The 25,817-nt window shown below is 41.6% G+C and overlaps 1 protein-coding gene across 1 annotated transcript in view; it reads right to left on the bottom strand.

Moving 5' to 3' along the window:
- The window catches only part of EPHA4 (EPH receptor A4), a 132,434-nt gene that overhangs the window by 50,976 nt on the left and 55,641 nt on the right, over positions 1 to 25,817 (bottom strand). The window contains exons 4-5 of the mRNA XM_028105224.2: positions 17,762 to 17,917; positions 1,631 to 1,969 (exon numbers count right to left, since the gene is read on the bottom strand). Of these exons, the coding sequence (XP_027961025.1) occupies positions 1,631 to 1,969; positions 17,762 to 17,917 (495 nt within the window). The remainder of the gene's footprint in view (positions 1 to 1,630; positions 1,970 to 17,761; positions 17,918 to 25,817) is intronic.

The raw sequence follows: 25,817 nt of genomic DNA, 5'->3' as shown, positions 1-25,817 counted from the left end.
GTTTGAGGATAAGTACATCAGGCTGAACATAAGATTATTGATTGAATCATAAACCAGATTCCCCAGCGGGTGCAGAGAGGTTGGCTTGGTCTAACTCAGAGACACGAGTAGCACCAATATGTCTCCCAAGATCTATGGGCAATATTTCCAAAGAAGAACTAATAAAAAGCTGGCAAAGGCAGAGTACTTGGTGATGCTATCAGAACCTCCTAAATCATACTAGTCTTCGTAGAAAAATAAAACCGATTACCATGAACAGTGCTCACCACCTATAAGTGCCGAAATAAAAGACAAAAGCATAATCAGTTGATCTGTTCACGCCGCATATTTTAAAAGATGTCACATTTGTATAGCTGAAGCTGCCTTCCAGTCACATTTGCCACTCTCGCTCCAGTTTAAAATCTCACCCGCGTCGTAACTTTGTATTTATTCTAGAGAGTTCGGGGCAAAGCGGAAAAATAATGACTTTGGATTGGGACACTGGAATACTTTTCACTATAGGATCAATTAATACGGATATATTTAACTATGGAGTGCACTTACTGAAACATTCATTTAAGAGAGAAGTGCAGTAAGAAGGGACAGGGCTGCCGGCAATTTATAATCCTTTTCCGGCGAAACTTGTTGTTCTTAAGAGCCTCATGAAAGAGTACACCACAGTTCTTTTCTCCTACTCCCCTTTAACTCGCCAGAAATAAATAACAGGGAGCCAGCAATGTGAGGCAGAGATCCAGGATGGAAAATGAGCTCGAGAAAGCGCGGAAACGTTTTCAGGGGAGGACCTGGAAGGAGGGGGTCAGGAGCTGGAGATTGTGCAGATTGTGATTTGAACTTTGAAATATCTGATACCGAAGACTTTGTTAACAATTCTGCAACTAACTCAGCAGAAACTCTTCATGAACAGAGAATGTTTGCAAGTCTATGGAATTAAAAGAGGAAACCAATGCCAGAAATGGGGTAAATTAACTCTCCTCTCCCACGTGTCAATTATGGATTCAACTATGAAAGTGGCTGCAAAACCAGTATATGTTTTCAGGAAAATGTTGTCAAACCGCACAGAACACCCATTAAACTATTCACTGTTCACAGATTTACGTGATGATGCTAGCAGAGGTCCGTATACATTTTTTAAATTCTAAAATACCAAACAAGATCAAAATGATAGCCACTGACGCTTTGGTTGGAAAAGGTAGCAAATGCCGATATAGCACTCTGCATTGGTAAAAATCAATTTTACAATTCAAGATAATCTGTTAAATGCTCTGATGTCCAACCATGGACCTTGTGATTAAAATGGCTGACATGAATTCCTTACAAGAGGAGTCCAACATGGAGCGACCCAGCTCACTAGACTGTCGTCTCCTTCCAATCAGACACTGTCTTCTAATCTCACTGAATCACCACCACTTGGTATAGGTCATGCTATGCAGTTGGTGTCCAAAAAAATATTTGCTGAGCGAATGCACGTTCTTCTAAGTATCTTTTGTATTACAAAGCAGCTCATGGGTTTATAATTAGATCCATGTGCTTCTACTTCAGTTGCAGAACTTTAATATCATTCATGGATACCAACATAAGCCCTCTCTCTCTCTAGATTCATATCATACAACAAAGAAGATCCGATTCCTACCTGCTTGGTTGGTTGTCACAGTGACAGACACGGATTGGTCCGGGCTGGGGTTATACTTGGACACTCCATTCACTGCCCAGATTTCAAATGTGTAATTGGTGTGAGCCAGGAGGTCAGTGATGGAAACTTTGGTGGTCTTCAGGCCATTCTGCTGTGGGGTATAGTGGACCCCACTTCCACAGGGTCGGCACTTGCTGAAATCACCAGCTCCACATTTCTTGCACACCACATTGTAGGAAATATCCTGGCGGCCACCTGTGTTCTGGGGACTGCTCCATTCCAAGTTCACTGAAGTCTCATTGACATTAGAGATCAAGTTGAGGGGAGCAGATGGTGGGCCTAGAAAAAGAGAAAAAAAAAAAATACATGCACACATTATCACACCAAGAACTTAAAACTATCCTTTTGGAATCGCTCAGAGTTTATATTCTTCTCTGCAGCTATAGGAGGTAAGGTGTGGGCCCATGTGGCAAAGAAAGCAGAAAACAGATCAAGCCAGCAAAAACAGATCTTTTAAAAGAACCACATGAAAGAAGGCTGCCTGTATGTCATTCTCAACCCTGTGCAAACAACAGTAGCACTGATTGCCACTTGGAGATGTCGTGCATCTCGACATCAAATGGGCTTCGAGTGCGGGCCTCTCTTTGAAGCGGCAGGAAAATACCAAAAGTTATCTAGTTTTTATCTCATCATCTGAAAACAGGCATATGAATGTGATTCTAGTTCCCAGGGCCACGGTGGGACTCTGCTAAAGTAATAGTTATGTACCACTTTTTTGAAGCTACATCACGGTTCCCAAGTACAGCACGTCCTCAAGATGGAAGAAAATTAACTGAATTGTATAGATATGCCTCTTCGGTTCAACACAGTAGTTGAGAGCTCAGTTCTTTATATGTAATTCGTAGGAACTGGTGTGACCTGGTTGCAGAGATGTCAAAGGTAGAGTTGTTGGGAGATCTCAACTTGAGGCAGAGATTGCGCAAAGGCTCCCAGGCCCCGCGTCCTGCCCTTCAGGGACCTAAGGCTGCACCGGGCCCTTTTAAGCAAACTCATTCCCACCGACATCAAAGAGTTTATGAAACACAAACGGTGCTGGTGGCTGTTTCGAAACAGAACTGACTGCAAACAACATAGTGGTTGGTTGTAAAGATAGTAGTAAAAAAAAAAAAAAAAAGACCAGAGATCCATGCTGAACCCTCTTGCTTCTTGCCGTAGATTCGTCTTCGCATGCCAAGAAGCTGTTAACACACACTGCCTTCAAGGAGAAGAATCGGGGTGGGAGAAGGTAGGGAATGTTCCTGGTCTGAGCCACTTCCAAAGGTTGAAAAGACACCTGCCATGCTCTAATGAAAAATACCTACTCAATGGAACACATGGAAAGTCCTCTCTTTTCCTTCCTCTTTCCCATTTTGGTCTTGCCAGAAAAGAACCAGACTGAGTTTTAATGAAAATTTGAGGTTTCTGCTCACTGTATTTATTCTATTTCTAATTTACTTGCACTGACTGCTTTGAGGGAAATGTTTTGTGTTCGTCAGGAAAAGGAAGTTAACGGGAGGTCTGTATGAACTAGGAATAAGCTTTAGCTAGTCAACCATAATGGAATGTGTTGTTCCAACGTAGCCATTGAGCAGGAATTGAAAGAGGTAACCTATTAATCAGGAGTCATACTCAATATTTATTACTTAGCTCACGCTAATGAATGGCTACAGGATTTTGGTGGTTAACACCGAATAAGGGTAATCCACCCTCCGTTTCTCTTCATAAAGCTTACTTGAAGATGCTCACAAAGCAAGCAGGAACTCCCAATCTCCCCTTGAGACTAATTACCAACAACCTCTCTTAGTTTTGAGATCTGCTCCCCGTCCAGTGTTGTAAAATATGTGTTTAAAAGTAAGACTACCCCACAGAAGTCTGCAGGAAAAAAATGCAAATTTCTTTCTTCTTTAGATTTCAAATTTATAGCTACGGTCCTTAATGCACTGACTGGACTATGATAAAGATAAATAAATGGTTTCTGAATAAACGAACACAGTTATTTAAAATCACAATGTCCTAGAGACAGATAGGATGTTAAAGATCATTTGGTCAAATAACTTCATTTTAAAGATGAAGGAACTGAGATACAGTAAGTGGATCTGCTAATAGTGAAATTTCATGCAATTTAATTAGTGACAAAATTGGACTAAAATCCAAAAGTACTACCTCCCACTCTGGGGTTATTTCCACTCCCTTATGGGGCCCCCCATAAAAGGTATAATAACAACAAAATCGGCAGTTTCAGCCAAAGTTTGAGACGTGAAGGTAGGAAAAGGGAAGGTGTATTTTCAATCCTGCTCAAATTCTAGAGATGCTTGCCACCACGGTGAAATCCATTAGTAGTATGCCGCTAAAGCTGACCACAGCGTGGTTTATAAAATGGGTCAGCCCCTCGTTCTTATTTTGCTGCGACTTCCAGGGTTAAATACGAGTGACTCTTAAATCCATTAACCTCCCTGCCAAGGTTCCCGGTCCACTTTCGCATGGGAAAAATGTGACACAATGAATCAAGCAATGCAGAAGCAAAAAGTCAGTAATTAGTATGTAGGACGGGGCATGGCAATGTCTAAACGGAGAAGAAATGGAGCAGAAAAGGAAATGGTCACAGGACTCAGAGATAGAACACTGCCCGGTGGGGCGGGCGGAGATGCTGCAGGATTTCAAAATGGAGTGCTGGACCAAAACAAGTGGTAGCCTGCAACAGCCTTCTTCCCTTGGGCAGCGATTCTCAAAGAAGACCCTGGGGTAGATGCTAAAAGGAAGACAGGATAGGATGCGGCACGCTCAAGTTCAGGGACGGCTCCGTGAGTGGTTTGGTGAATTGCACCGCACCTTTTATGTGTTGCTGCCATAGGGAGTGATGTTACCTGGGCTTCAAAACTGGACAAGAGCAGAGTTTCGTTTTGTGGGTTTTTGTGCAGGCTAGGGGAGCAGAGGTAAAAATGCCCACCCAGGACTACTATAATGGCATTCTGCAGAAGCCTGGGAAAGAGCTCAAGCTTTATACATTAAAATCCTAATGGTGGGTTAGGTTTGCAGGATCGTGGTTTTCTTTCTTTTTCTTTTTTTTTTTTAAACTTGTGTCAATTAAAAGATGGTAAGTATATTTCCATTTATAAGGAGGGACCATCTTTTCCTCAGAAAAGACAGTAATTTCAAGACAAGGAAAGTATACCCTTTAATACAGCCAGAAGTCCAGCCAGACCCAGCAGTCATACTTAATATAATAGAAGCACCTTAAAACCATTACCTGTAGAAATGACTATCAGGAAAAGAAAAGAGTGTTTGCGTAACGTGGGCTCTCTCAGTAAATACAAGGAATCCAGGAGGGAAAAACTTAACTCTCCAATTATCCTGTCTTTTGTTTACATAAGTAGCGTAACTGGATATTTGGGAACAAGTAAATTTCTGACAAGTGATTGTGCCTTTCTCATCAGAAATCTGCAAGTCTCCAATGACAAATATGAGATCTAGAACAAAATGGGATAGCCATACCATTTGTTTAATCTTCTAGTCACCAGGATTCTGTCCTTCCCAAAACTCCTCACTACTAGCCCATATATAGGACTGGCAGCAATCCTGCTTATGGTATTGCTCCACGTTTCAGGTCACCTTTATTTCCATGTCTTACTCTGTTCGGAACATGCAATGGGGTCTTGCTATTCAGACATACACTGCTTATCTATGTCTATCACCGGGTCTATCTGCGCCTCAAGAGAGTTGATATCTTCATTATTTCCCAGTGTCTCCCCTGATTCCCCGTTCAGGGCAAGCTCAACAAATGTTTGAGGCATCAACAAATGAATGGATGACTAGACAGAAAACTAACAAAGTCCCCTAATGCATCTGAGGCCCACTACCTATGGTGTGTGAATTAATACAGCCTTCCCTGAGCTAAAACTGGAATAGTCAGCTTTTCCCATAGAGACTCATTAGCATTAAGCCCTGTAAAGGAGTATCTCGATGTACCTAGTTTAAATCAAGTTCCCCTTTTCTAGAATTTAAAAATACTTTGGAAAAAGTCAGTAGGGCTGTATATCATATCTTAGTGGTTACTCCTGTTGGGAGGGACTTACGGACTCTTTCGTTTATTCAACAGGCACTTACTGAGTATTTGTCACCTGCTCTAGAAGATGGAGGGAAAAAGAAATCTGATTCATTCTGATGCTTTCCTGGATAAGCAAAGAAGGAGAAGGCAGGAAATCGGGGCAAAGAAAAGACTAAACGAAGCTAAATATGGTGAGCACAGGAGGTGTAGAGCCGGCTGTCTGCTCGCTTTTGTCATTTTTATAGCTCCATTACCAGCCAATGTGGCTGGAGCACTAAACATGGGCTCCACAGGGTGCCTGGCTGGCTCAGTTGGTAGACCGTGCAACTCCTGAGCCGAGGGTTCGAGCCCCACGTTGGGTGTCGAGATTCCTTAAAAATAAAATCTTAAACGGGTGCCTGGGTGGCTCAGTCGGTTGGGCGTCTGTCTTCAGCTCGGGTCATGATCCCAGGGTCCTGGGATCGAGCCCCGCATTGGGCTCCCTACTCGGCAAGGAGTCTGCTCTCTCTGCCCCTCCCCCCCATTTGTGCTCCCTCTCTCTCTCTCTCAAATAAATAAATAAATAAAATCTTCTTAAAAAATTAAAAAAATAAAATCTTAATAAATAAATAAAATTAAAAAAATGTGGGCTCCATCTCAAAGTTTTGTTAATTTAGGATTGGTTATTATGACTTCCTTTCCCCATCTTGGTTCCAGGTGATGGTTTATTCAGGTTTGAAGCTATGGAAAACTTCGTATCTGAAGAAAAGTTAATTTTCACATTTTCAAAAGGCAGGCTGGTATTTTCCTTATTAGCCTTTGTAGAACCACAGTTTTCCTTTACATTTTATTTTTACCATCAAAATTAAGACATGTTTAAATACATATCAATCAAATGCTGAAGTGCATGTAAGGAGAAAGAAAGGTCCTTCCTTTACCTTATTTTATTTTTTTACTTCCTTGGAATTTACGTATTAAAATCCCTCTCTGCCGCCAAGAATGGAGTTAGAATGTTAAACTCTTCTGAATTTCTCATGTTTAGCATGCCCTTCACATTTTAAATATAATTTAGTGGCACAGACAGTAAAAGCTCTGCTCCCAGAACCAAAAGTCAAATGCAATAATCCTTAACCTACGAATCCTTTACAGTAGGATTCAACAAAATTTCCTCTGTGAAGGGACCAATATAAAGAGTCAATATTTCAGGCCTTATGGGCCACACATTTCTCTGAAGCCACTATTCTACTCTTCACGGTACCGTGAACGCAGCAAGCAACAGCATAGAAACAAATGGATGTGCCTGTGTCCCCAAGAAAAATTTATTTGCAAAATCCAGGGGCCGTTGAATTTGGCATTCAGGCTATAGCTTGCCAACCCCAGCCGCTGAGAAGTCGTCAGGAGCAACGGACTCTCCCCTCAAAAAGATGCTCAGAGGAAGCCTCAAAATTTGGCACATGAATTCTAGGGACTTCCAGCACATTCCGAACCTATCTAGGTAGCTCAGGGTAAGGACCCCTGATTTACACCTTCATAAAGCCCTGGCTTCTGAGGTGGAAATTACATCTACCTTCCCTGACTCAGGAAGAAATAAAATATATGAAATATTATGGCCTATTTCTTGAGTTTCTCAGTGCTCTGAAAGAAATGGGTGCTGTATTCCTGCCACTGTGGATAAATTGAATGAACATCCATTTGCTTCACTGGTGTGAAATACTTTCTCTCTGGCACAGCAGGTACTGGTGAAAGGTGCTACAATGGGTAATTATTATTTTCTGGTGGGATGTCAAGTTGCATTCAGTTGACAGGAGTCGGACAGTATGAAGTCCCAAAGAAGCTGTAGCCAAATTACAGCAAAAGCAAAGGACTATTATATCATATAATAAAATATCATATCATGTGATATCATAAAAGGAATCTTGATCTTCCTTAACCCATCATGTGCTCTCCTCTGGGAAAAGACAACCTTCCAGAAATAAAGCACACACTATCTGGAGAAGCTGAGTGAATGTGACATTTAAGAAGGGTGATATTCCAAGTATAAAAGAAAATTCCAGTAATTCTATAAATCTTAGTTCTTCCCTCCGTGTGCATCGGACTAAAGTATAATTCCTGAGTAGTTCAGAGAACACAACTTACTGGCTTACGTCAGGATTTAAAGTAGCCCCGTGCAGGAGAACCGATGTTACCACAGCCACATGAAATCTGTATGAGCCTTACTCACATAATAAGGTCATCGGAAAGGAACCAGCCAACACTGAACCTAAAGTCCTAAATGCCTCCGATGTGAAGGAGGAGTTTGGTATGAATCATTCCATGGAAAGTCAAGGCTAAACTAAGTGCTCCCTATGTAACCCACCTGCAACCCACAAGTCCAATTAAATGTATTTTTTTGTTCTTATAGAAAGCAACTGGAACTGCAGCAAAAGATAGAAAGAAAAAGGTGGATGCTGTGCTCACTGCGGCTAGAAGTGGATTCTGCTGAAGGGTTTAAATCCACACGGACACATGATCTAATATGCCACATCAGCCTGAAATTGCTATTTCTTGTAACAACCATGAAAGCGCTAACAGACTCTAGAGCCAAGGGGAAAAAGAAATCAAGTTGAAAGTATCCATTATTGGGGCACCTGGGTGGCTCAGTCGGTTAAGCCTCTGACTCTTGATTTTGGCTCAGGTCATGATCTCCGGGTTGTGAGATTGAGCCCCGTGCGGGGCTCCACACTCAGCCCAGAGTCGGCTTGGGATTCTCTCTCTCTCCCTCTGCCCCTCCCCACACTCATGCAAGCTTTCTCTAAATAAATAAATAAATAAATAATAAAATATTTTTAAAAATACCCATTTTTAGCACAACTCTAGACATGTAACTCATAGATTTTAGTTGAGAGGCAGAGTAGCTGGGCTGCTGTCAAGAGGGGTTTCCAGAGCTCTCACAGACATTTAATACGTAACAGATTTTTAATCACCATTTTAAAATTCAATGTCTGAGCCATGAAATTAATTCTGGATGTGGAAAGTAACATTCCCCAAGAGCACGGGCAGAAACCTGACTCTTAAATGGTCAATTTCTTCAACTGCTACTACTGTCACCCTACAAAAACGCCAAGGCAACCAGGACAAGACAGATCTTCTGAGAAGAGGTGCTGTGGGTCTCAAGTTCCACTTCACAAGGCTTCATTAATCAAGTACAACTTTGGGATTGTCAATAATACTTCAGTGCCTTTGCTGTAAAACCCTCCAACCCTCCAGATAAGCCCATGTTAATCTCTCTCCAGCTGAAAGACAAGCTCTAAGGCAGAGTCAATCGTTGGGATGTGTACGTTTTGACAGAAATGAAGCCCACGCCTCCTCCCCGGACGGTTGTATATGTTGCCACCATTAATTGCTTTCTCTCTTCTTGCTGCTGTAGGTTAGTTTACATAAAGACTGCTGTTCAGGGACTCCCCTCCTGAGACCGATGGACAGTGCATAACCTTTGCTCATGGCAGTTTATGTGTTTTAATGATGAAGAGAGCCAAAGCATAACTGCGCATTATTTAAAAAACAAAACCATTTGGATGCATCAATCACTTATTCCTCCATGAAAAATTATTGGCTTCCTATCAAGGTAACTTCTTGCTATCATTTTGTCACTACCCTATTTTTCTGGTGCATCTATTTTAACATCCTCCTCTCCAGGAACCTTTGTCCTTCCTGGGTTAATTGAGGTTTTGCTTTATTTATTTTAAGATGACTAGTTTATGGCTGAAGTACTTTCAAAAGTAAACTCCCAGTCAGCCATGAGGAAGCTATAACGTGAAAGACTGAGAAAAGTGTTTTGTTTTGTTTTTTCCCCAAAATGAGCTTTAGAATTACGTAGCCTACGAATTAATTGACATTTTTTGCAAAGCGGTTTTTCGTACTTTATCTTATTTAATCCTCACAATAAAATCTGACAAAAACTATTTATTAGCCTCAGCCATCTGATGACCAAAATGAAGATAAGAAAACGTTAAGCGAAGTCGCCCAAATTAACACCACCCAAACGTGCAAAGCTATTACACTCCAAAGGAAAAAAAAAAAAAAAGAAAGCACAAGTACGAATTTTTTGTGGAACATTCCTCGCTTTCTCACTTCACCCCCGAGTAACATTTCCCCTAGCTTCCCTGTCCTTCATGCTGAAGTTTGCTGGCATTACTTCCTGGATGGTGCGCTTGCCTTAGATGAGTTATCCTCTCTCTGCTAACTTCTCGCTCTCTAAGTTCCACTGAAGAGGGTAATTAGGAGTTTCTGTTAAAGGCTCTTTCCCTGGGGGGAGGGGGAAAGGTCACAGGAGGGCGGGGGCAATCGTGTCTATGCAATGAGACTCTTCCCTCAGTTAGTCTTCTGCTGAGCTGTAGATAGAACAAGAGTCAACTCTGGGTGGAAAATCAAAATGCTGATAGCAAAGAAGGTAACCAGTGCTCACCCCAGGGGATCTCAGCAAAATGTGTAACTGACCCTGTTTCACAGAAGCATGCTGTGCACAACCACTGTGTGACTACCGTGAACAGTGTCAAAAATGTTACCCCGAAATGACAGTGCTGAGTTGATACCAAGCCACTCTTAATTATTCATGGTGGTGGGAAAATCACAAGGGCCTGCCTAAACGGCATTGGCGGATTATTCAAGCTTTTCATGGGGGCATCCGTCAGTGTCCCTCAAACCTACGGGTTTGCCAGTTGAATCCACATGATGCTATTAATCCCTATAAATGTCCACATTGAACTGTTTATCTGTATAAAATGAGAAGTAGGTTGGAGGGTAAAGAGAAGGCTAGAATAGCATTGTTTTAAAACAAATAATTTGGGTGGCTCCGTCAGTTAAACGGCCGACTCTCGATTTTGGCTCAGATCACAATCTCAGAGTCCCAGGATCGAACCCCATGTTAGCCCACTCAGCAGGAAGTCTGCTTGAGGTTCTCTCTCCCTCTCCCTCTGCTCCTTCCCCCACTTGTGCATGTGCACGCTCTCTCTCTCTCTCTCTCTCAAATAAGTAAATAAACCTTTAAAAATAAATAAATAAAACAAATAATTCAATGAGATGATCCCTGATCCTTATTAAATGTCCTGAAGCTTTTTAAAAATTTTACAAAAAAACAAATGGCAAGTGATCAGCCTGGGATCCATCCAGTCCCTTCCAGTAAGCATTACTTGGTGATCTTTTCCCCCTGTATCCCTTTGGACAAGAGTATGCACTTGGGTTCTCTAAAGGTGCTTTTTTTCTATTAGTCAAAATACTGAAAGGCAATCAGAAAGGAAGAGACAAGGATGTGGGTTACTCACTAGTTGATGTCAGACTGAACTATTGAGATCTAACCAAAGAAGCACCTAAAAAAATGTAACCTGTTGAGAACTTCATCTGAAACGTCAAAATCTTTGATTGTTCTTATCTGTTTGGTATTGTCCAGGGGCAGGCATATTAATTGGCTTATCAATGGATTACCAGGCAGGCAGCAAGACCATACATTCTGAACTAAAAACCCTGTCACAGAATCTAGCAATGGCGGAGGTGGTGTCTCAGTTTGAGTTTTTATCCCATGACAAATGGAATGTAGTATGAAATTGTATTCTCATATCACAAATTTGATAAATGATATGAAATAACAAATTGCCCTGTAAATCTTGGATCCAAAATTTTCATAAAAATATGTTCACAAAAATGATTGATTAGATGGATGATAAAATGTGATATGGTTAGAGATCAACCAGTGGATTAACAAAACTTCAGGAATCTTTGGCCTTTGTTCTCACTCTTGTACCAACTAGTCTTTCGCTAGAGCTAACCACGCTCTCATTGACCAATTTCACAGAGCGTCCTTCCTCCCATCATTATACTATTAGTTACTTGAAGCTCTAGAGCAAAGAGATATATGCTTTTGGGTGGGGAAAACGATGTAGTTGACTTGAACCCGAAGGCTACCTTTTATGCTATGGTTTACACATCAAAGACTCATGGCAGACGTCCCTCCCAAAATCTCTTAGCCAGACGTTAAGCATGTAAATCTTTGGTGCAGAGAATTGAATCGAACATCAGTGGCACCTTCAAGGGCTTGTTTGAAAATGGATGTGAGATTTCCAAAATTAAAGCACTTAAAAAAAAAAAGTGTCTCTCTTCTCCTAACCTTGGAAACAAGTAAGGACGATGTTATTTTAATTTGCATTCAAATTTTAACAACACAGTCACACGACACCACTGGGGTCCACATTGGCTTTCCACTGAAGATCGCTCATCATCTCATTACGGTTCATTATGTTGATAACTGTCAGAAAGCATTAGAAGTGAGGGCTTTGAGTAATAGAACTGAAATGGTAATTTTAAAACAATACACTTTCTGGAGGAAATACAGTCGCACACTAAATTCAATTAGAAAAGGCAAATGTAAAGACAAAGTAAGTGATGTTTGCTGTTTGGAGCTAGGCTATTTCAATTTCTCGATAACCCAAACCTGCAGAAAGCATTCTCAAATCAGGACCTTTCGTCATAGATCTTGGTAAATGTGCCCTCATTAGCTCAAAGCTTCTCCAGTATGAATTGTCTTAAAAGCTGCAAATTTGGAATATTTTAGGCCATGCCTAAGTATCAATCAATCACTCTTTGTTTGTTTGGGACAGCTGACTGAATTATTCAAGGCCCTTTACTTGGAGACAGATTTGTGAAGGCCTTTCAAGCTGGCAATCTAAAATAATAATCTCTTATTTACGGAGCGCTCCAATCAGGAGGTTCTAAGAAGTTTCACCAAACAAGTTAAATAAAGAGTACCCAAAATCACAGGACAGATTTCCAATTGAAAAATACAGAACACCATCCTGGTAATGGTGCTCAGAAGGAAAGGTGGCAAAATAACAAATTAGCTCTTTCTCTCTAGATATACAAAGCCAATTTACTTCTTCTATAAGGCATTTTTTCTTTTCTAGTGCATTTTGAAGCACAATAAGAGGTTAGAAAATTTCCTTTAACTGTAATATCAGTTCCGTCTACCAGTGAGGGGAGCAAAGGCCTTTCTCACTATAACCACTAACAAGCAACTCAATAACTAAGGTAATCAAAGTCTTCCTGCAAAGGAAAGTGGTTGACTTCTCCCAACACTGCTGATGGTCAGACCCCATTCCTGACTACCCAGAAAGGTAAGCAAAAGGTGAAGGAGATCTGGAGGGGAGGGGCTGGGTCTCTGTAGAGCTAAAGGATGTTGATTTCATTAATAAAAATCACATTCGAATTCCTTCTAAGAAATGGTTCATGACATCAAAATGCCCTCATCAGCTTAAACAGCATCCTTGTGTATAAAGAAGTCTCGGGGTCTGCCTCGTTGGTGGTGTTAGAAAACTGCCGTCACCTTTCTTGATGGATACACGTGTCTCAGGCAGTAACTTGACGGGGACTCGAGAAGAAAATACAAGCAAATAAACAAAGCTCCATGGTGGGTGTTTTTGATTATGTAACTCCGAACTGGGTTGGGTTTTCTTTCTGGGAGAGAAAGTATTCCATTTCCATCAAGGGAGAATGTTCACGACCCTTGCAATATCTTCCTAGAGTCACTGCTGAGCTGAAGCACAACCATGGAAAAAGGGCCTCCTGTCTCCTGCCAACCAGCAGGAAGGATCTAAAGCCTAACCACATGAAGACCATCCGCAGACCAGCAGCCTCAGCAGCATCCAGGAATGTGTCAGAAATGCAGAACCCCAGATGACTCCCATGAGATTTCTACACCCCTTCAGACTTACGAAGCACTTTTCTGACTCTCTATTCTAACAGGTGTGGATTATTTTCTTGAAAATATTCATGATGCTTCTATGGAAGCACTGTCTAATCCACAGGTAGCCATTTATGTGAACCTTAGCCAGAAGCTCCAAGAGAAGTCTTCCTAAAAATCAAGTTTATTTACCATTCAAGGCTTTGAAGTTCTCAAGCAGTGTAGATGGTATGAAGACCTTCTTAGGGGTTTCCTTCCAAATTAGCCAATGCTGCTTGTATTCACCTGATCTAATCGTTCTCCAAGTGAACAAAAACCTGATTTTACAAACCAGTGGAGCAGAGTCTCTCTTTGGCTAGAAGAATGAGTCTCAGAGAGTGTGTTTTATTTCTTCATTAGTGTGCCGTCACAGTGAGTGATCACTAAATGCGGGGCTGCATAAGAATGCTGGGGTTAAAGATAGCATAATGAACAAAGAAGGTGCCTGATTATCATGGCTGTCAGCACAAGGGAATTGGGTTTGTCACCTGGCTTAACCAACTGGTAAGAACTGATTAAAAGCTGGAATCAGTTTGAAAGGATCCCTGATGTTTATGTTCCTTTCCATCCCCACCTCTTGTCAAAAGAATCTGATAAAGCTGGGGGTGAAGCATGGGGGAAGGGCTTCATTCTGTTGGGTTATTTGAACAAAACGTTCTTAGAGAAACTCCCACTGGCTTCTCTGTCAAAATGCCTACTAAGCGCTGTCCAACAGACCTTTCGGCGATGGCAGAAATACTCCGTGACTGTCCAGTATGGTCACCACTAGCCAAATGTGGCTATCAAACCCTTGGAACATGGCAAGAGTAAGTGAGAAACTAAAATTACTAATGCCAAGTTTAAAATTCAGTTTTAATTTAAAGAGCCACATGTGTCTAGTGGCCACAGTCATGGACAGTGCAGGAAGGGAGAAATCTAGAATGAGCGGTAAACTAGAATAGATTATTCCGCAGCCTAACTTACCGGTATACCTATTAGCAAAATACAGTCACCTCCTTAATGATCCCTGTCTGTCTCAAAGGAGGCCTTAAGAGTCTTCTGCAGTTCATGTCTATTAAATTAAGAAAACAAAAAAGAACTTAAAAATAAACTCTGTCCAGAAGTGGTCTCAACTTTGTCTTTACAGTACAATTTACGGGGGCAACTTTTAAAAATACTGATGCCCGAGTCTTTTCCTCAGAGATTCTGGAGTCCTGTGCAGCCACTGGGTAATTCAATTGCACAGTCAAGTGAGAAAAGCAGTGTAGAGAGGCAGTCAGACGCATGGCAATGTGCTCTGGAGCTAGTCTGGGGGAGGCAGTGACCAGCTGGAGACACAAGGGGACAAACATTTGTTAGCTTCCTACCATGTGCTGGACCTTTACAAGTTATTTTCTTATTCAACTCTTAAAACAACCCTGCAGGTAGACCCTGAGAATCCCATTTGACAGATGAGTAAGCTGCAGCTTGGAGCGGTTTAACAACCTCAGAACTTGGTGGTGTTAACAGTACTGTGCTTCCTCTTGACTCAGTAAACATTAGAATAACGCAAAGCGCTTGAGTCAGTGCCATGTAGGCGGGAGTTCCAAGAGGATGGAGCAGAAGCAAAAAAGGTCACAGATCGCTTTGGTATTTTCATGGACCTTTTATCAATGATACAAAGAGCCCCCAGTCTTCCTCTCTTCACATCACTGAAAGCGATCTGTGAAAAATGAAAAAGTTGCTTTAGTTCTTAAACTTTTTGGTGCCCCCAGTTGTTGAAATCCATATTTTCCTTTTCCCATTTGTATCCTCAAGATAAAGCCAACAATTTATTCTGACACAAACATAAGAATGCCAAGGGCTCAGCTACCGCACTGTGACACACAGGGCAAAGCATTCCAGTAACTCAGGCAGGTGGTGACCTCTGGGGTCTCCCAAAACTCCCACGTAGCAAAGCTGCAGTAGCTAAGTGATTGGCCCGTGGTCCTGTCAGGCTGCATGACAGATCAGAATCATGAGACTAAAAATACCTGGGAGCAAGACCCAATCCATCTTGCCATCAAAGATGAATTTTATGAGGTTCATAACACAGTCAAGCCCCAACCTCTGGAAGGCTCTATCTGTATGAAAAATAGGTGGTAGACATCATGCTGCAAGTTAAAGACAACCATCACACTGTCCAGCCCCAATACTGCCCTTTGGGTTTGCTGCCGTGCCCTAAAATCCCACACCTGGACAACTGCTGGCAGCCGGTATGGACAGAGGAAGAAAGTGTACCACTACCCCAATCACACATTGTGGAATAAAGGATGAGGGTACTTGGAAAAGAAAAAGTCTGGGACTTGAGCTTGTCAAACATGGCTATCCAGAGAAAGCACTTAGTCTAGGGAAGCAACAGAAAATGAGAAAATCCGTGCCCAGTATTCTGGGCTGGTCCTAGTATATACTCTTTCCCTCTGGAGGAAGTTTGTGCTAGACCTGGGGGAGTGGGCAAGAGAGCCTGCCAGTGATCCGAGCTACGTGAGTCTTCTGGTCGTGCGGCTCTCTCATCAGGCTGGCGTGGAGCCTTGGGTGTGTTCCTTAACATCTCTGAGCTGGCAGGTACCTCGTCTATAAAATGAAGATAATGTCTATTTTATAGATTTGTTATAACATGAGCCTTGTGATAAGGTTTCCTGAAAGTGCCTGATACATTACCTGGGCATCATTTTATTTATTTTTTTTAAAGATTTTATTTATTTATTTGACAGAGAGAGACAGTGAGAGCAGGAACACAAGCAGGGGGCGTGGGAGAGGGAGAAGCAGGCTTCCCGCTGAGCAGGGAGCTGGGCATCATTTTAAAATGGTTCTTACTACTGCTGTCATCATCATCTCTGGCTAGAAAAGAAACTCTGGGGGCACCTGGGTGGCTTAGTCAGTTAAGCGTCTGCCTTCGGCTCAGGTCATGATCTCAGGGTCCTGGGATCAAGCCCCACGTCGGGCTCCCTGCTCAGTAGGGAGGCTGCTTCTTCCTCTCCTCCTCACTCGTGCTCTCTCGCACTCTCTGTCTCTCTCCCAAATAAATAAATAAAATCTTAAAAAAGAAAAGAACAGAAAAGAAAAGGAAAGGAAAAGAAGAGAAAAGAAAAAAAAGAAAAAAGAAATCGAAATTCTGGAGGGTATGCCAACCTCAGCACAACTGGGATGGATCTGAAATCTCTTCCCATTCCCTTTAGAGGTGATACTTGACTGAATTAAGACAATGGCCTCACAGCCGGCCCAAGTGCCCCCAAACCAGAAACTACTTCTATTTGGAGGGGGATGTTGGCTCCAGGCCAGCCAAGATGGAATTTGTAATAGGGAACAAAACAGTAATAGTCATAAACACCGTAAACACTAAAATATATTGAGTAGCATCACTTTACACATTTATATACTATGTAACCAAAATGAGGGCACTAAATACAACAACATGGCGGAGGTAACTGTTATTAACTCCATTCTACAGATGAGGAAACGAGGCTGAAATTTAAAAGACTAAATAAGTGAATTAGCTCCTAACTGGGCGGGCTGGAAAACAAAGCTCAAACCTGTGGGAATCCTGTGTGCCTGGCCCTGGGCTCCATCCCTCCATACACTGACTCACCCAATGGGAGCATCATGGGTGGAACGCCTGGGCCCACCACCCCCTGTTCTGGTCAAGGTCACAGCCATCACAGGGTCTGTGAAGCCCACAGTGCACGTGAAAGAAATGGCAACACCAGGAGCACTGTCCATAGAAAGTGTGAGAACAGATTTCCCTGCTCCCCTGCATACCAAGGTGCCAACCCCGTCCATTCATTAGCCCAGCACTTATTGAGTGCCTGTCATTAAACAGGCATTTATTAGGATCTGGGCCTAAATGTAATGAACACAAAACTATGAGGAAAGAAGGAAGAAGGGTAATGACAACGCAAGCCATGACGTCAGTGCCCAGAACTGAAACCACAGCCCACATGTGATCCTAGCCTCGGAACCCTGCCCTGTACCTGTTTCCCCCCCGCAGCTGTCAGGCTTCCCCAAGACTCCTGGAGGAAACGCTAAAGACATTTCGAAATTCCAATCTCAGCTCTAATTACACTGTCAGACAAACCCTGAACGCTCTATCTCTGCTCCACAACGTAGTCTGTGGGCAGCTATGTGCTTTGAAGACAACCAGAATGGCGACAAACAGCCTTGCTTCTCATAAGCATCTCCCCTGCTTTGAATAAGAGAAGATTCATATTTGATCTAATTTGCCCCTTGCACGGTTATCCTGGGAGAAAGCCTGGCAGTGCCCTGGTGGTAGGTGGTAACGAAAGCTGTTGGCATTGAAGAAATTGGACAGAAGCACACAACTTACGGGTGCAGGGCATAGAGGCTGCATCATTGTCGGCTCTGAAAAAGCCTCGGTCACAGGTGCACGACGTGGCTCCTTCCCAGACTGAGTAGCTATGGGGTGGGCACTTGGCACAGGCAGCATCCGTGGAAAGGGCCTTGTAATATCCAATTTTGCAGGCTATGGGAAAGAAGAAAAAAAAAAAACAATAAAACCACTGCTAACAGAAGAAAGCAAAATGTCATCTCCTTGATTCAGTAGAAAGGAGATATTTCTCTTAACTGCCAGTGATCACCTGGCTTCAGAGGCAGGTAAAGCAACCAAAAACATTAATTAATTACAGTCACCCTTTAAATCGTTACGTTCCTGATCAGGTGGCAAGGAGCCCTATGGAGGAAACGTTCTTAAAACCAGTAGCATCAATAAAATTACAGTTAAGTTTACGGGGTGCTTCCCATGTGCAGATACGTTGCTTATACGCACAACACCGTCCCATCCCTATGGCACCTTTTGCACAGGCACTGTGATTAGCTCTACCTTAGACATGAGGAAGACCAGCTTTGAACACGACATTCTTGGTACCACACCATGCATCAGGTAAATGTCAGGGACCAGCTTTGAGCCAAACATTCTGCCCCCAAAGCTTATACTCTTGGCTACATGCTGTGGAAGCTGAGAGCCTGGTCTTGAACCAACAGTTGGAAGTGTATCCAAGTCCTTGCAAAAAATTATTGCTGATTACTTCCTAAGTGCAGGTAAAGGCAATCAAGCATTAAAAAAAAAAAGAGAGAGAGAGAGTTGGTAAGACATGGTAATAATTTCAGGGGAAAATAGTATAAAGTCCCAACTGCAGATTGTGGAATATAATATGCTAAGATTTTTTTAAGATCAGTAGATATTTTATGTTGATTTTCCAATTAATTAAACCCTCCTGTTTTTCCCCCTCTCCATTTTTTCAACACCCCCCTTCCTCCTCATGCATGCACACCCTCAGGGGCTGCTGCAGAGAACATGGGCCATATAGTTCTTTATGCACCTGACATGCTTTCCATTACTTCATCTTTGCAAACACCACACTGACACCAAGAACTGCTTTTACTAATGTGGAAAATCTCAATAATTCTGTGAAACCTCACAATAAAAAATAATTAATAGGGCCTTACTCGCCCCTTTTTCTCCCTATGCCCTTCACCACCACCTCCCAAATCTGTCTCAACCTGAAATAAAAATTGACCAACACCATCAGTATTAAACCCACAGTGACAAGGCTGTCCAAAATCAAGTTTTTTCATAAGACCAGCAGTTAAAAAAAAAAGGTGACAGTTACCCACAATCTTTCCAGTACGATTCACTTTCAATTTTCTCCATGTAGCTCATCTTTAAGATGTTCCTCAACTATCAAAAATACCGGCTGGGAGAAGGACGCATCAGGCATTTTTCATCAGCCCAACCACCAAAGGAGAACCACCATGCCAGCAACCCAGCAGATTTTACTCAAATGAGTAGATAAAAAAAGAGCTCCACAAAACTGCTTGATCCTCTAAGGAGATAGGGCCACAGCGGCTTGTCTCATGACTCATCCATCAAGTATCTACATGGCTTCCAGGGGAAGTCTGTTCCTCCCTCTTGCACATCCTGTTGGTATTTTCTTAATCACGCTCTTGTAATGGCAAGCGGAAAGGGAGTTGAGCAGAAGCTCCAGAAAGGCACTACAGTTACTTCACTATGATTAACTAAAGTTGTTTATGGAATTTCCCTTAACGAGCTAAAACTTTATGACGTGTGCAGCACCAACAATAAAAAGCGCTGGGAGATCAATCTTTCCCTTATTTGCTTTCGTCTTTCACTGGACCGAAGAATCTTAGAAAAACAAGTTGCTCCAATGACTGAGATTTATGTGTCTCAAGTTTATACACATCACATAATTAGGTATGGTTCAATATGCAAGGTGCTCTTTGGTCATGCTCAAGATGGCCCTAGGGTTTCGATTAAAATCAGCAACGCCAGCTTTGGGAGGAAGATGCACCAAGGGTCAAGCTTGTCCTTCCCACATCAAACATGACGGGTGCCTGAACTCAGAAACAAACCCACTGGGACCTGTCTGTCACTCTGTCACTCAGTCACAGCCAACAAAGGCAAGTTGTAGAAACCTGGTGTTAGGTTTGGTGGTGCTAGGACTGCTGAGAAGGCATAAATTGCTTTTATTTTTTCACATCTGGATAGTGGATGAAAATTCTCCACATTCCTGATGATCCTCATGCACCTCCCTTCCATCGGGCATCAAAATCTAACATCTCACAGTGGAAGTGGAAGACTGACAAGAAAAACTGGCCCCTGATGGATTCATTGCCACATGAAAACAGAGCACATTCAAAAAGTGGTAAGGAAGAGAAAAACAGAGTAGTCCTATTTCCTCAACTTCTATGCTGATAGGACTACTTCCAGTTAAAAAATCAAATTCACCATTCACAAAAGTCAAATTATAGGATGTCTTGAATTGTTTGAAGTTCAAAAATGAGTTGTATGTTTATGTTAATTTAAAGAAAAAACAGATTGCAACTTTATACTTTTTCTCTGTGTCCTTGAAGCCGGCATGAATGTGTTAGTGAGAATAAGTATATTTGAATTCATCCGGGGAATACGAGGTTTTTATACCTATTTGGAAAATTGAAGGCTGCCCGTCTCTAAACACCCTGACTATTTTTACTCTCTTTTCCTCCAGCTTTTACCAGCGCAAGCAAAAGTACAAAATTGTCATTGTGCTATTCTCGGCAACCTTGCAGCCCTTAACACATTCCTTTGTCTTCAATTACATTAAGACCATGTTATTAATATTTCAGGATTCTTAGAAAGGATCTCTCAAAATATAGTAGGGGTTTTTCATGCACACGGCCATTTTGCTGCCTACATTCAAAATGACCTACTAAATTGATGGTTGACTACATTTCTTTGCTCTCGTGGTTCACAGCCTTCCAGCCTTTGGTGCCTGGATGTGTTAAGTACATCCCGTATTTGTTTATTCACCACTTATCTGCATCTTAAAATTTTCACTACATCTTTCATTCTAAACAAAATCCCCATGAAAGGTGTGTTTGGTAGCAAGCGTTGACACGTGCTGTGATATTCCATCATTCTACCATAGGCGAGAACTGTTACCCTGTATTTTGGAATGGTAATGGCTTGGTGAGCAAGTCAGTAGTGAGTCAAATTGTACACCCAAGAGTGAGTGCAATTCCTTCTGCCCTCTTGCTGGAGTACAGTATGAAGGAGCGCCTTATTTGGCCTTTCAAATATGTCATTGTGGGAAGATTAGTTCACATGCGCAGTGCAAACTTTGAATTCATTTCCTTTAGCTTTGCCTTAATCAGTTCTTTCTGCTGACTTTAAATAAAAGGAGAAGATAAATGGGGACAAGAAGAAGAAGAAAAACTCTTTTCTTTTCTTTCATTGGCTCACCCAGTCTCATAACGAGTTGCGTTTTAGGATAGTCTTCTATAGAAGTTTCCCTGTGGAATCCTTAAACATAATAATTTCTGGTTAAACACAAAACCAAAAATGTTCTGAAGGTAATGTAGTATCTTCGGGATTTCTTGGTGCATAGATGATTTACATGAGGTGCAATGCCCAATTTAAGCAGCTAGTTAAGCCTACTCCTTAAAAGGATTGTATATCAATGTTATGGCCATTTTCCTCCTTTTTTACAGAAATAAAACAAGGACTGTCTTTATAGTTCATTTTTAAGCAATTCTGATTTGTAAAAATAGTTAATAACAGCAACAGTGATGACATATCAAGCATTTCTTGAGCATTTATGGTATTTATATGCATTATTTTATTTACTCTCCACAACAACCCTGGGAGCCTGAGGCTTTATCTCTGTTCCCGTTTTGCAAGTGAAGAAACTTGAGTGTTTTACGTAACTTGCCGGAGGGCACACAATTAAGTGGTAGCGTCAGCACCTAACCCCAGCTCCTGCTTTTCTCAAGTTTTTCTGTAGTTACATGGAGTTAACAGTGACCTTCAGCAAAAATGTGACACTGATATAACTGAGTACAAAAGCACTGAGGATGGTCCCAACTTTCATTTGTCCCCGCTGTCCATCCCGTGGTTGGCTTCACCAGCCACGCTTTTGCAATCTGCGAACCAGTTTCCAATTCAAGGCTCCCAGAGCTGCGTTGGCCAATAAGATGGCTAATTTATGCCATAAGCAGCTACTGACCACTTAAAATGTGGCTGGTCCAAATTGAGACAGGCTTTAAGTGTAAAATACACACCGGATTTCAAAGAGTACTGCAGGAGGAAAGTGTCTTATTGATAAGTTTTATATTGATTATATATTGAAGCAGTAACATAGTGGGTATATCAAGTTAAAAAATGTATCATTAAATTTAATTTCACCTTTTAGATCTCACCTTTTTTTTTTTAATGTGGCTACTAAACTTAAAATTATCTGAGTGACTTGCCTCGTATTTCTGCTAGCAGAACTACTCTCCAGTCGGCCATGTTAAGTCCGGTGTGGATGCGCGCACATGCACAGGGACTCTTGCAAATGCTTGGGGCCAAAAGTGCTGGGGCTCGTATCACAATCACCTGCGTCCCTTAATAAAGATTAGCCTGGGCCCATCTCAGAGAATCTTATTTGTTTCAATATTTAAGTGCTGCTCTCAGCCATCTAGTTAATTTGAAAAACCTAGTTTGGGCTAAAGTACTAACAAAGAGACACAAATGGGTTAAAAATTACCTTCCTAGGCAACAAATTTGCATTTTAATACAGAGTCCCCAGAAGGTCAAAGCTGAAATTCCAGCAGTGGCTCTCTGGAGGAAAGTTGAACTAAATTTTAGGCAAACTAGTCGCGAGGGTACTTTTGGCTCTGGGGAGCCCCCAGGTCCCTCCAAGCTCTTCATGTAGGTATGGTATTAGGCACACACTTCCAAACATGTTCTATGAGAACTCGCCTCGTGTGTACTGGCCCTACAGTAGATTCAGTAGCTTTAGGAATCTGCTTTAGAAATATCAGAGTCACTTTTAAAGGGCATTATCGAATCAGTTCTCTGATTAATTGTTCACTTGCTAGACTATTTTATGAATAATTTAAGAAAAAGTGATGGGAAAGGAAAGCAATCTGTCAAATAGGTTTCCTCTTTTAAGTTTTTATAACAACACACAAGCCCCAGCCATCTTTGGGGAAGCTGTGAACATGAACAGATTTCCCACAGTATCGATGGGAAAACGGGGGCAAAGAAAATGAAGGATTTGCCCCAGGCAGAGTTGGTTTTCTAACCCAGGCAGTGTGGACTGAGTAACTATGCTTATGGATGAAGATGGGCAGGGAAATTTTTCAGAGGGAAACAGGGCTCTACTTTTGGGTCCTTCTGATTATATTCTACTCCCAAATAGCAAAACATGGCCAAGCACTGGCAAATCCACATCGTCCAATTCATCTTTCCACAACTGGTTTTACTGACATGCAATGAGAATATCTGAGTAATCTGAATAACATTGAGTCTTTGAAGGAACCTTAAAAAATCATCTACCCAGGGATTGGCACATATTTCTGTAAAGAGCCAGATAGTTAAAGAATTTAGGCTTAAGAGTTATACCAAGAATATTAAGAAGGTACTTATAAGATAAAATTCTAACAAATTTTCTTTAATTTTTTATTGATGGAATTCAAAATATAGTAGTAATAACTAAGTCTTTTTTAAAAAAAATACAGCTTTACTTCCTAGAGAGATAACATTTAATTTACGTTTCAAAGAAAATGTTCCGTATTATCAAATTGATTGCAAATGCTGTCTGTAAAAAAACATTCTTAGCTCTCAGACCATACAAAAACAGGTGGCAGGCCTGAGGGCCATACTTGGCTGACACTTGATCTAGTCCAATATTCTCCTTTTCGAGATGAATGACTTGCCAGTAGTTCCTTCTAGAGCATTCCAGGACTAAGTCTGGTATCCAAGGTTCTGTAGTCTCTGTTACCCTGCAAGGCCTTGCTTAGTTTTGAATAGCAAAGCTGAACAAAAAACACTTTCTTAACCACTGTTGCAAAAGAGTAAACTTTCCATCAGCCACCTTCCTGGAAAACTGATTTGACTCAGTACTATTATTAAGTAAATCCGCTTTGAAGTTGATTTTCTTGGTTAAACGATGTAGCCTGATTTGGGGGATATTCCTCCTCCATTTGGGGGGCAATGTCTCTTCGACCGTTTGAATTTTTGCATTTAGACATTATGATTTTTTTTAAGGGTTTTATTTATTTATTTGAGAGAGAGAGAATGAGAGATAGCACGAGAGGGAAGAGGGTCAGAGGGAGAAGCAGACTCCCTGCTGAGCAGGGAGCCTGATGCGGGACTCGATCCCGGGACTCCAGGATCAGGACCTGAGCCGAAGGCAGTCGCTTAACCAACTGAGCCACCCAGGCGCCCTAGACATTATGATTGATTTTAACTTTACATTGTTTTTAAGGTTTTATTTCCTGGGAATCCTGACCTTGAATTGTTTTCCTCTATACGATGAAAGAATGACATTGATTTTTGCTTTCTGAGCCACCAAACACCAAAAATCATCAAACACCAAAAAAAGCATAAATGCTTTGCATTTATGAGGCCTATGAACAAATGTTGCATTAGCCTTCTGCCAGTGAAGGTGGGTTTACTCCCCACCCAGCTCAAGGATATGCATGGGCCAGAGGAGTGTTCAAGCACTTTGAAAGGTATTACTGGTATCTTAGGTCATTCTTATTGGGGCCTAAGCTCTAGTTTGGGACACCAGTTGATTTAAAATGAGGCATCAAAGTGAAGATGACCTGAGCCCAAATTCGGCTAGAATGCTGAGTTTCTATTCCCAGTAGTCATCACTCTCAGACTTGAACATACATCAGAATAATTTGGAGGACTTGTATCTTTAAGACCAATTGCTGGACTCCAATCCAAGTTTTTGATTGTCTGATCAGGCCTGAGAACTTGCATTTGGATTGCCAGGTTGATGACAATGCTGCTGGTCCCGGCATCGCACTTTGAGAACAACTGCCCATCCGTAAACAGACCCATCTCTAAGAAAAATGTTAAAGTACACTTCATCTCAAATTAGGTAAAAGTAACTCATCCTTTTCCAGTACCCACGTGCTACAGGGAATGAAAACAGGGCCTAATTATTAGCAGGGAGAGTTGTAATTGGTTTTGGAGATGGGAGAGAATATGCCAGAAATTTGAAATATTTTGAAATTTAAGGAATGAATGACTTCCTTATGAAATTGAAATTATTCTTCAAACCAGTATAATTGCACCTTGTAAAAATGCCAACATTATAGAACAGAGCCTGCTGTGGAATGTCTTTATAAAAATGGATTAATCTGGAGTGCCTAGCAAGCTCAGTTGGTACAGTGTGTGACTCTTGACCTTGGGGTTGTGGATTCCAGCCCCACACTGGGTGTGGAGATTACTTAAAAATAAAAAAAATAGGGGCACCTGAATGGCTCAGTGGGTTAAGCCAACTGCCTTCTGTTCAGGTCCTGGTATCAGGGTCCTGGGATCGAGCCCCGTGTATGCTTCACACTCTGCCCTTCCCCCTGCTCGTGCTCTCTCTCCCAAATAAATGAAATCTTAAAAAAAAATTTTTTTTAAAATAGATAATCCAAAATCCAAAGGAAACTTGCTAAACTAGCACTATCTCAAATAAGTAGTTTTCCTCTGATATCAGTACTATGAATTGATCAGTTTCTTTTGATACTGTGCTTCAGAACTATTAAATGGAATGTTTAATTCTTGTTTATTAGATTTAAGAACATTCTTCTGTTATCTGGATAGTAAGTTCAGGATGGAAAAAACAGGTGTCTGGGGGTTTTTGTTTGTTTGTTTTTAATTATTAAATAGTGGAACAATTATTTAGAGATCTTTTACACACTCTGGAGAAAATATTTTCTGAAAGACAGTTGTTCTGGTTCTGAAAGACTAGAAAATCACGTTTATTCCATTCATACCACTTCCTCTACCAAACTGAGTAATACATGAGAGATGTACAAAATTGTTGTGAAGGCTCCGCCCTGATGCTGGTGACTTTTGTTCTTCATTCTCCTCAGAA

The sequence above is a fragment of the Eumetopias jubatus genome, unplaced genomic scaffold, assembly GCF_037043125.1.
Source record: "Eumetopias jubatus isolate StellerSeaLion01/CBP00866 unplaced genomic scaffold, mEumJub1_p1.0 scaffold_3, whole genome shotgun sequence".
NCBI lineage: Eukaryota > Metazoa > Chordata > Mammalia > Carnivora > Otariidae > Eumetopias > Eumetopias jubatus.
Note: the sequence above shows the minus strand (reverse complement) of the source record. Positions and strands in the feature narration are given on the sequence as shown.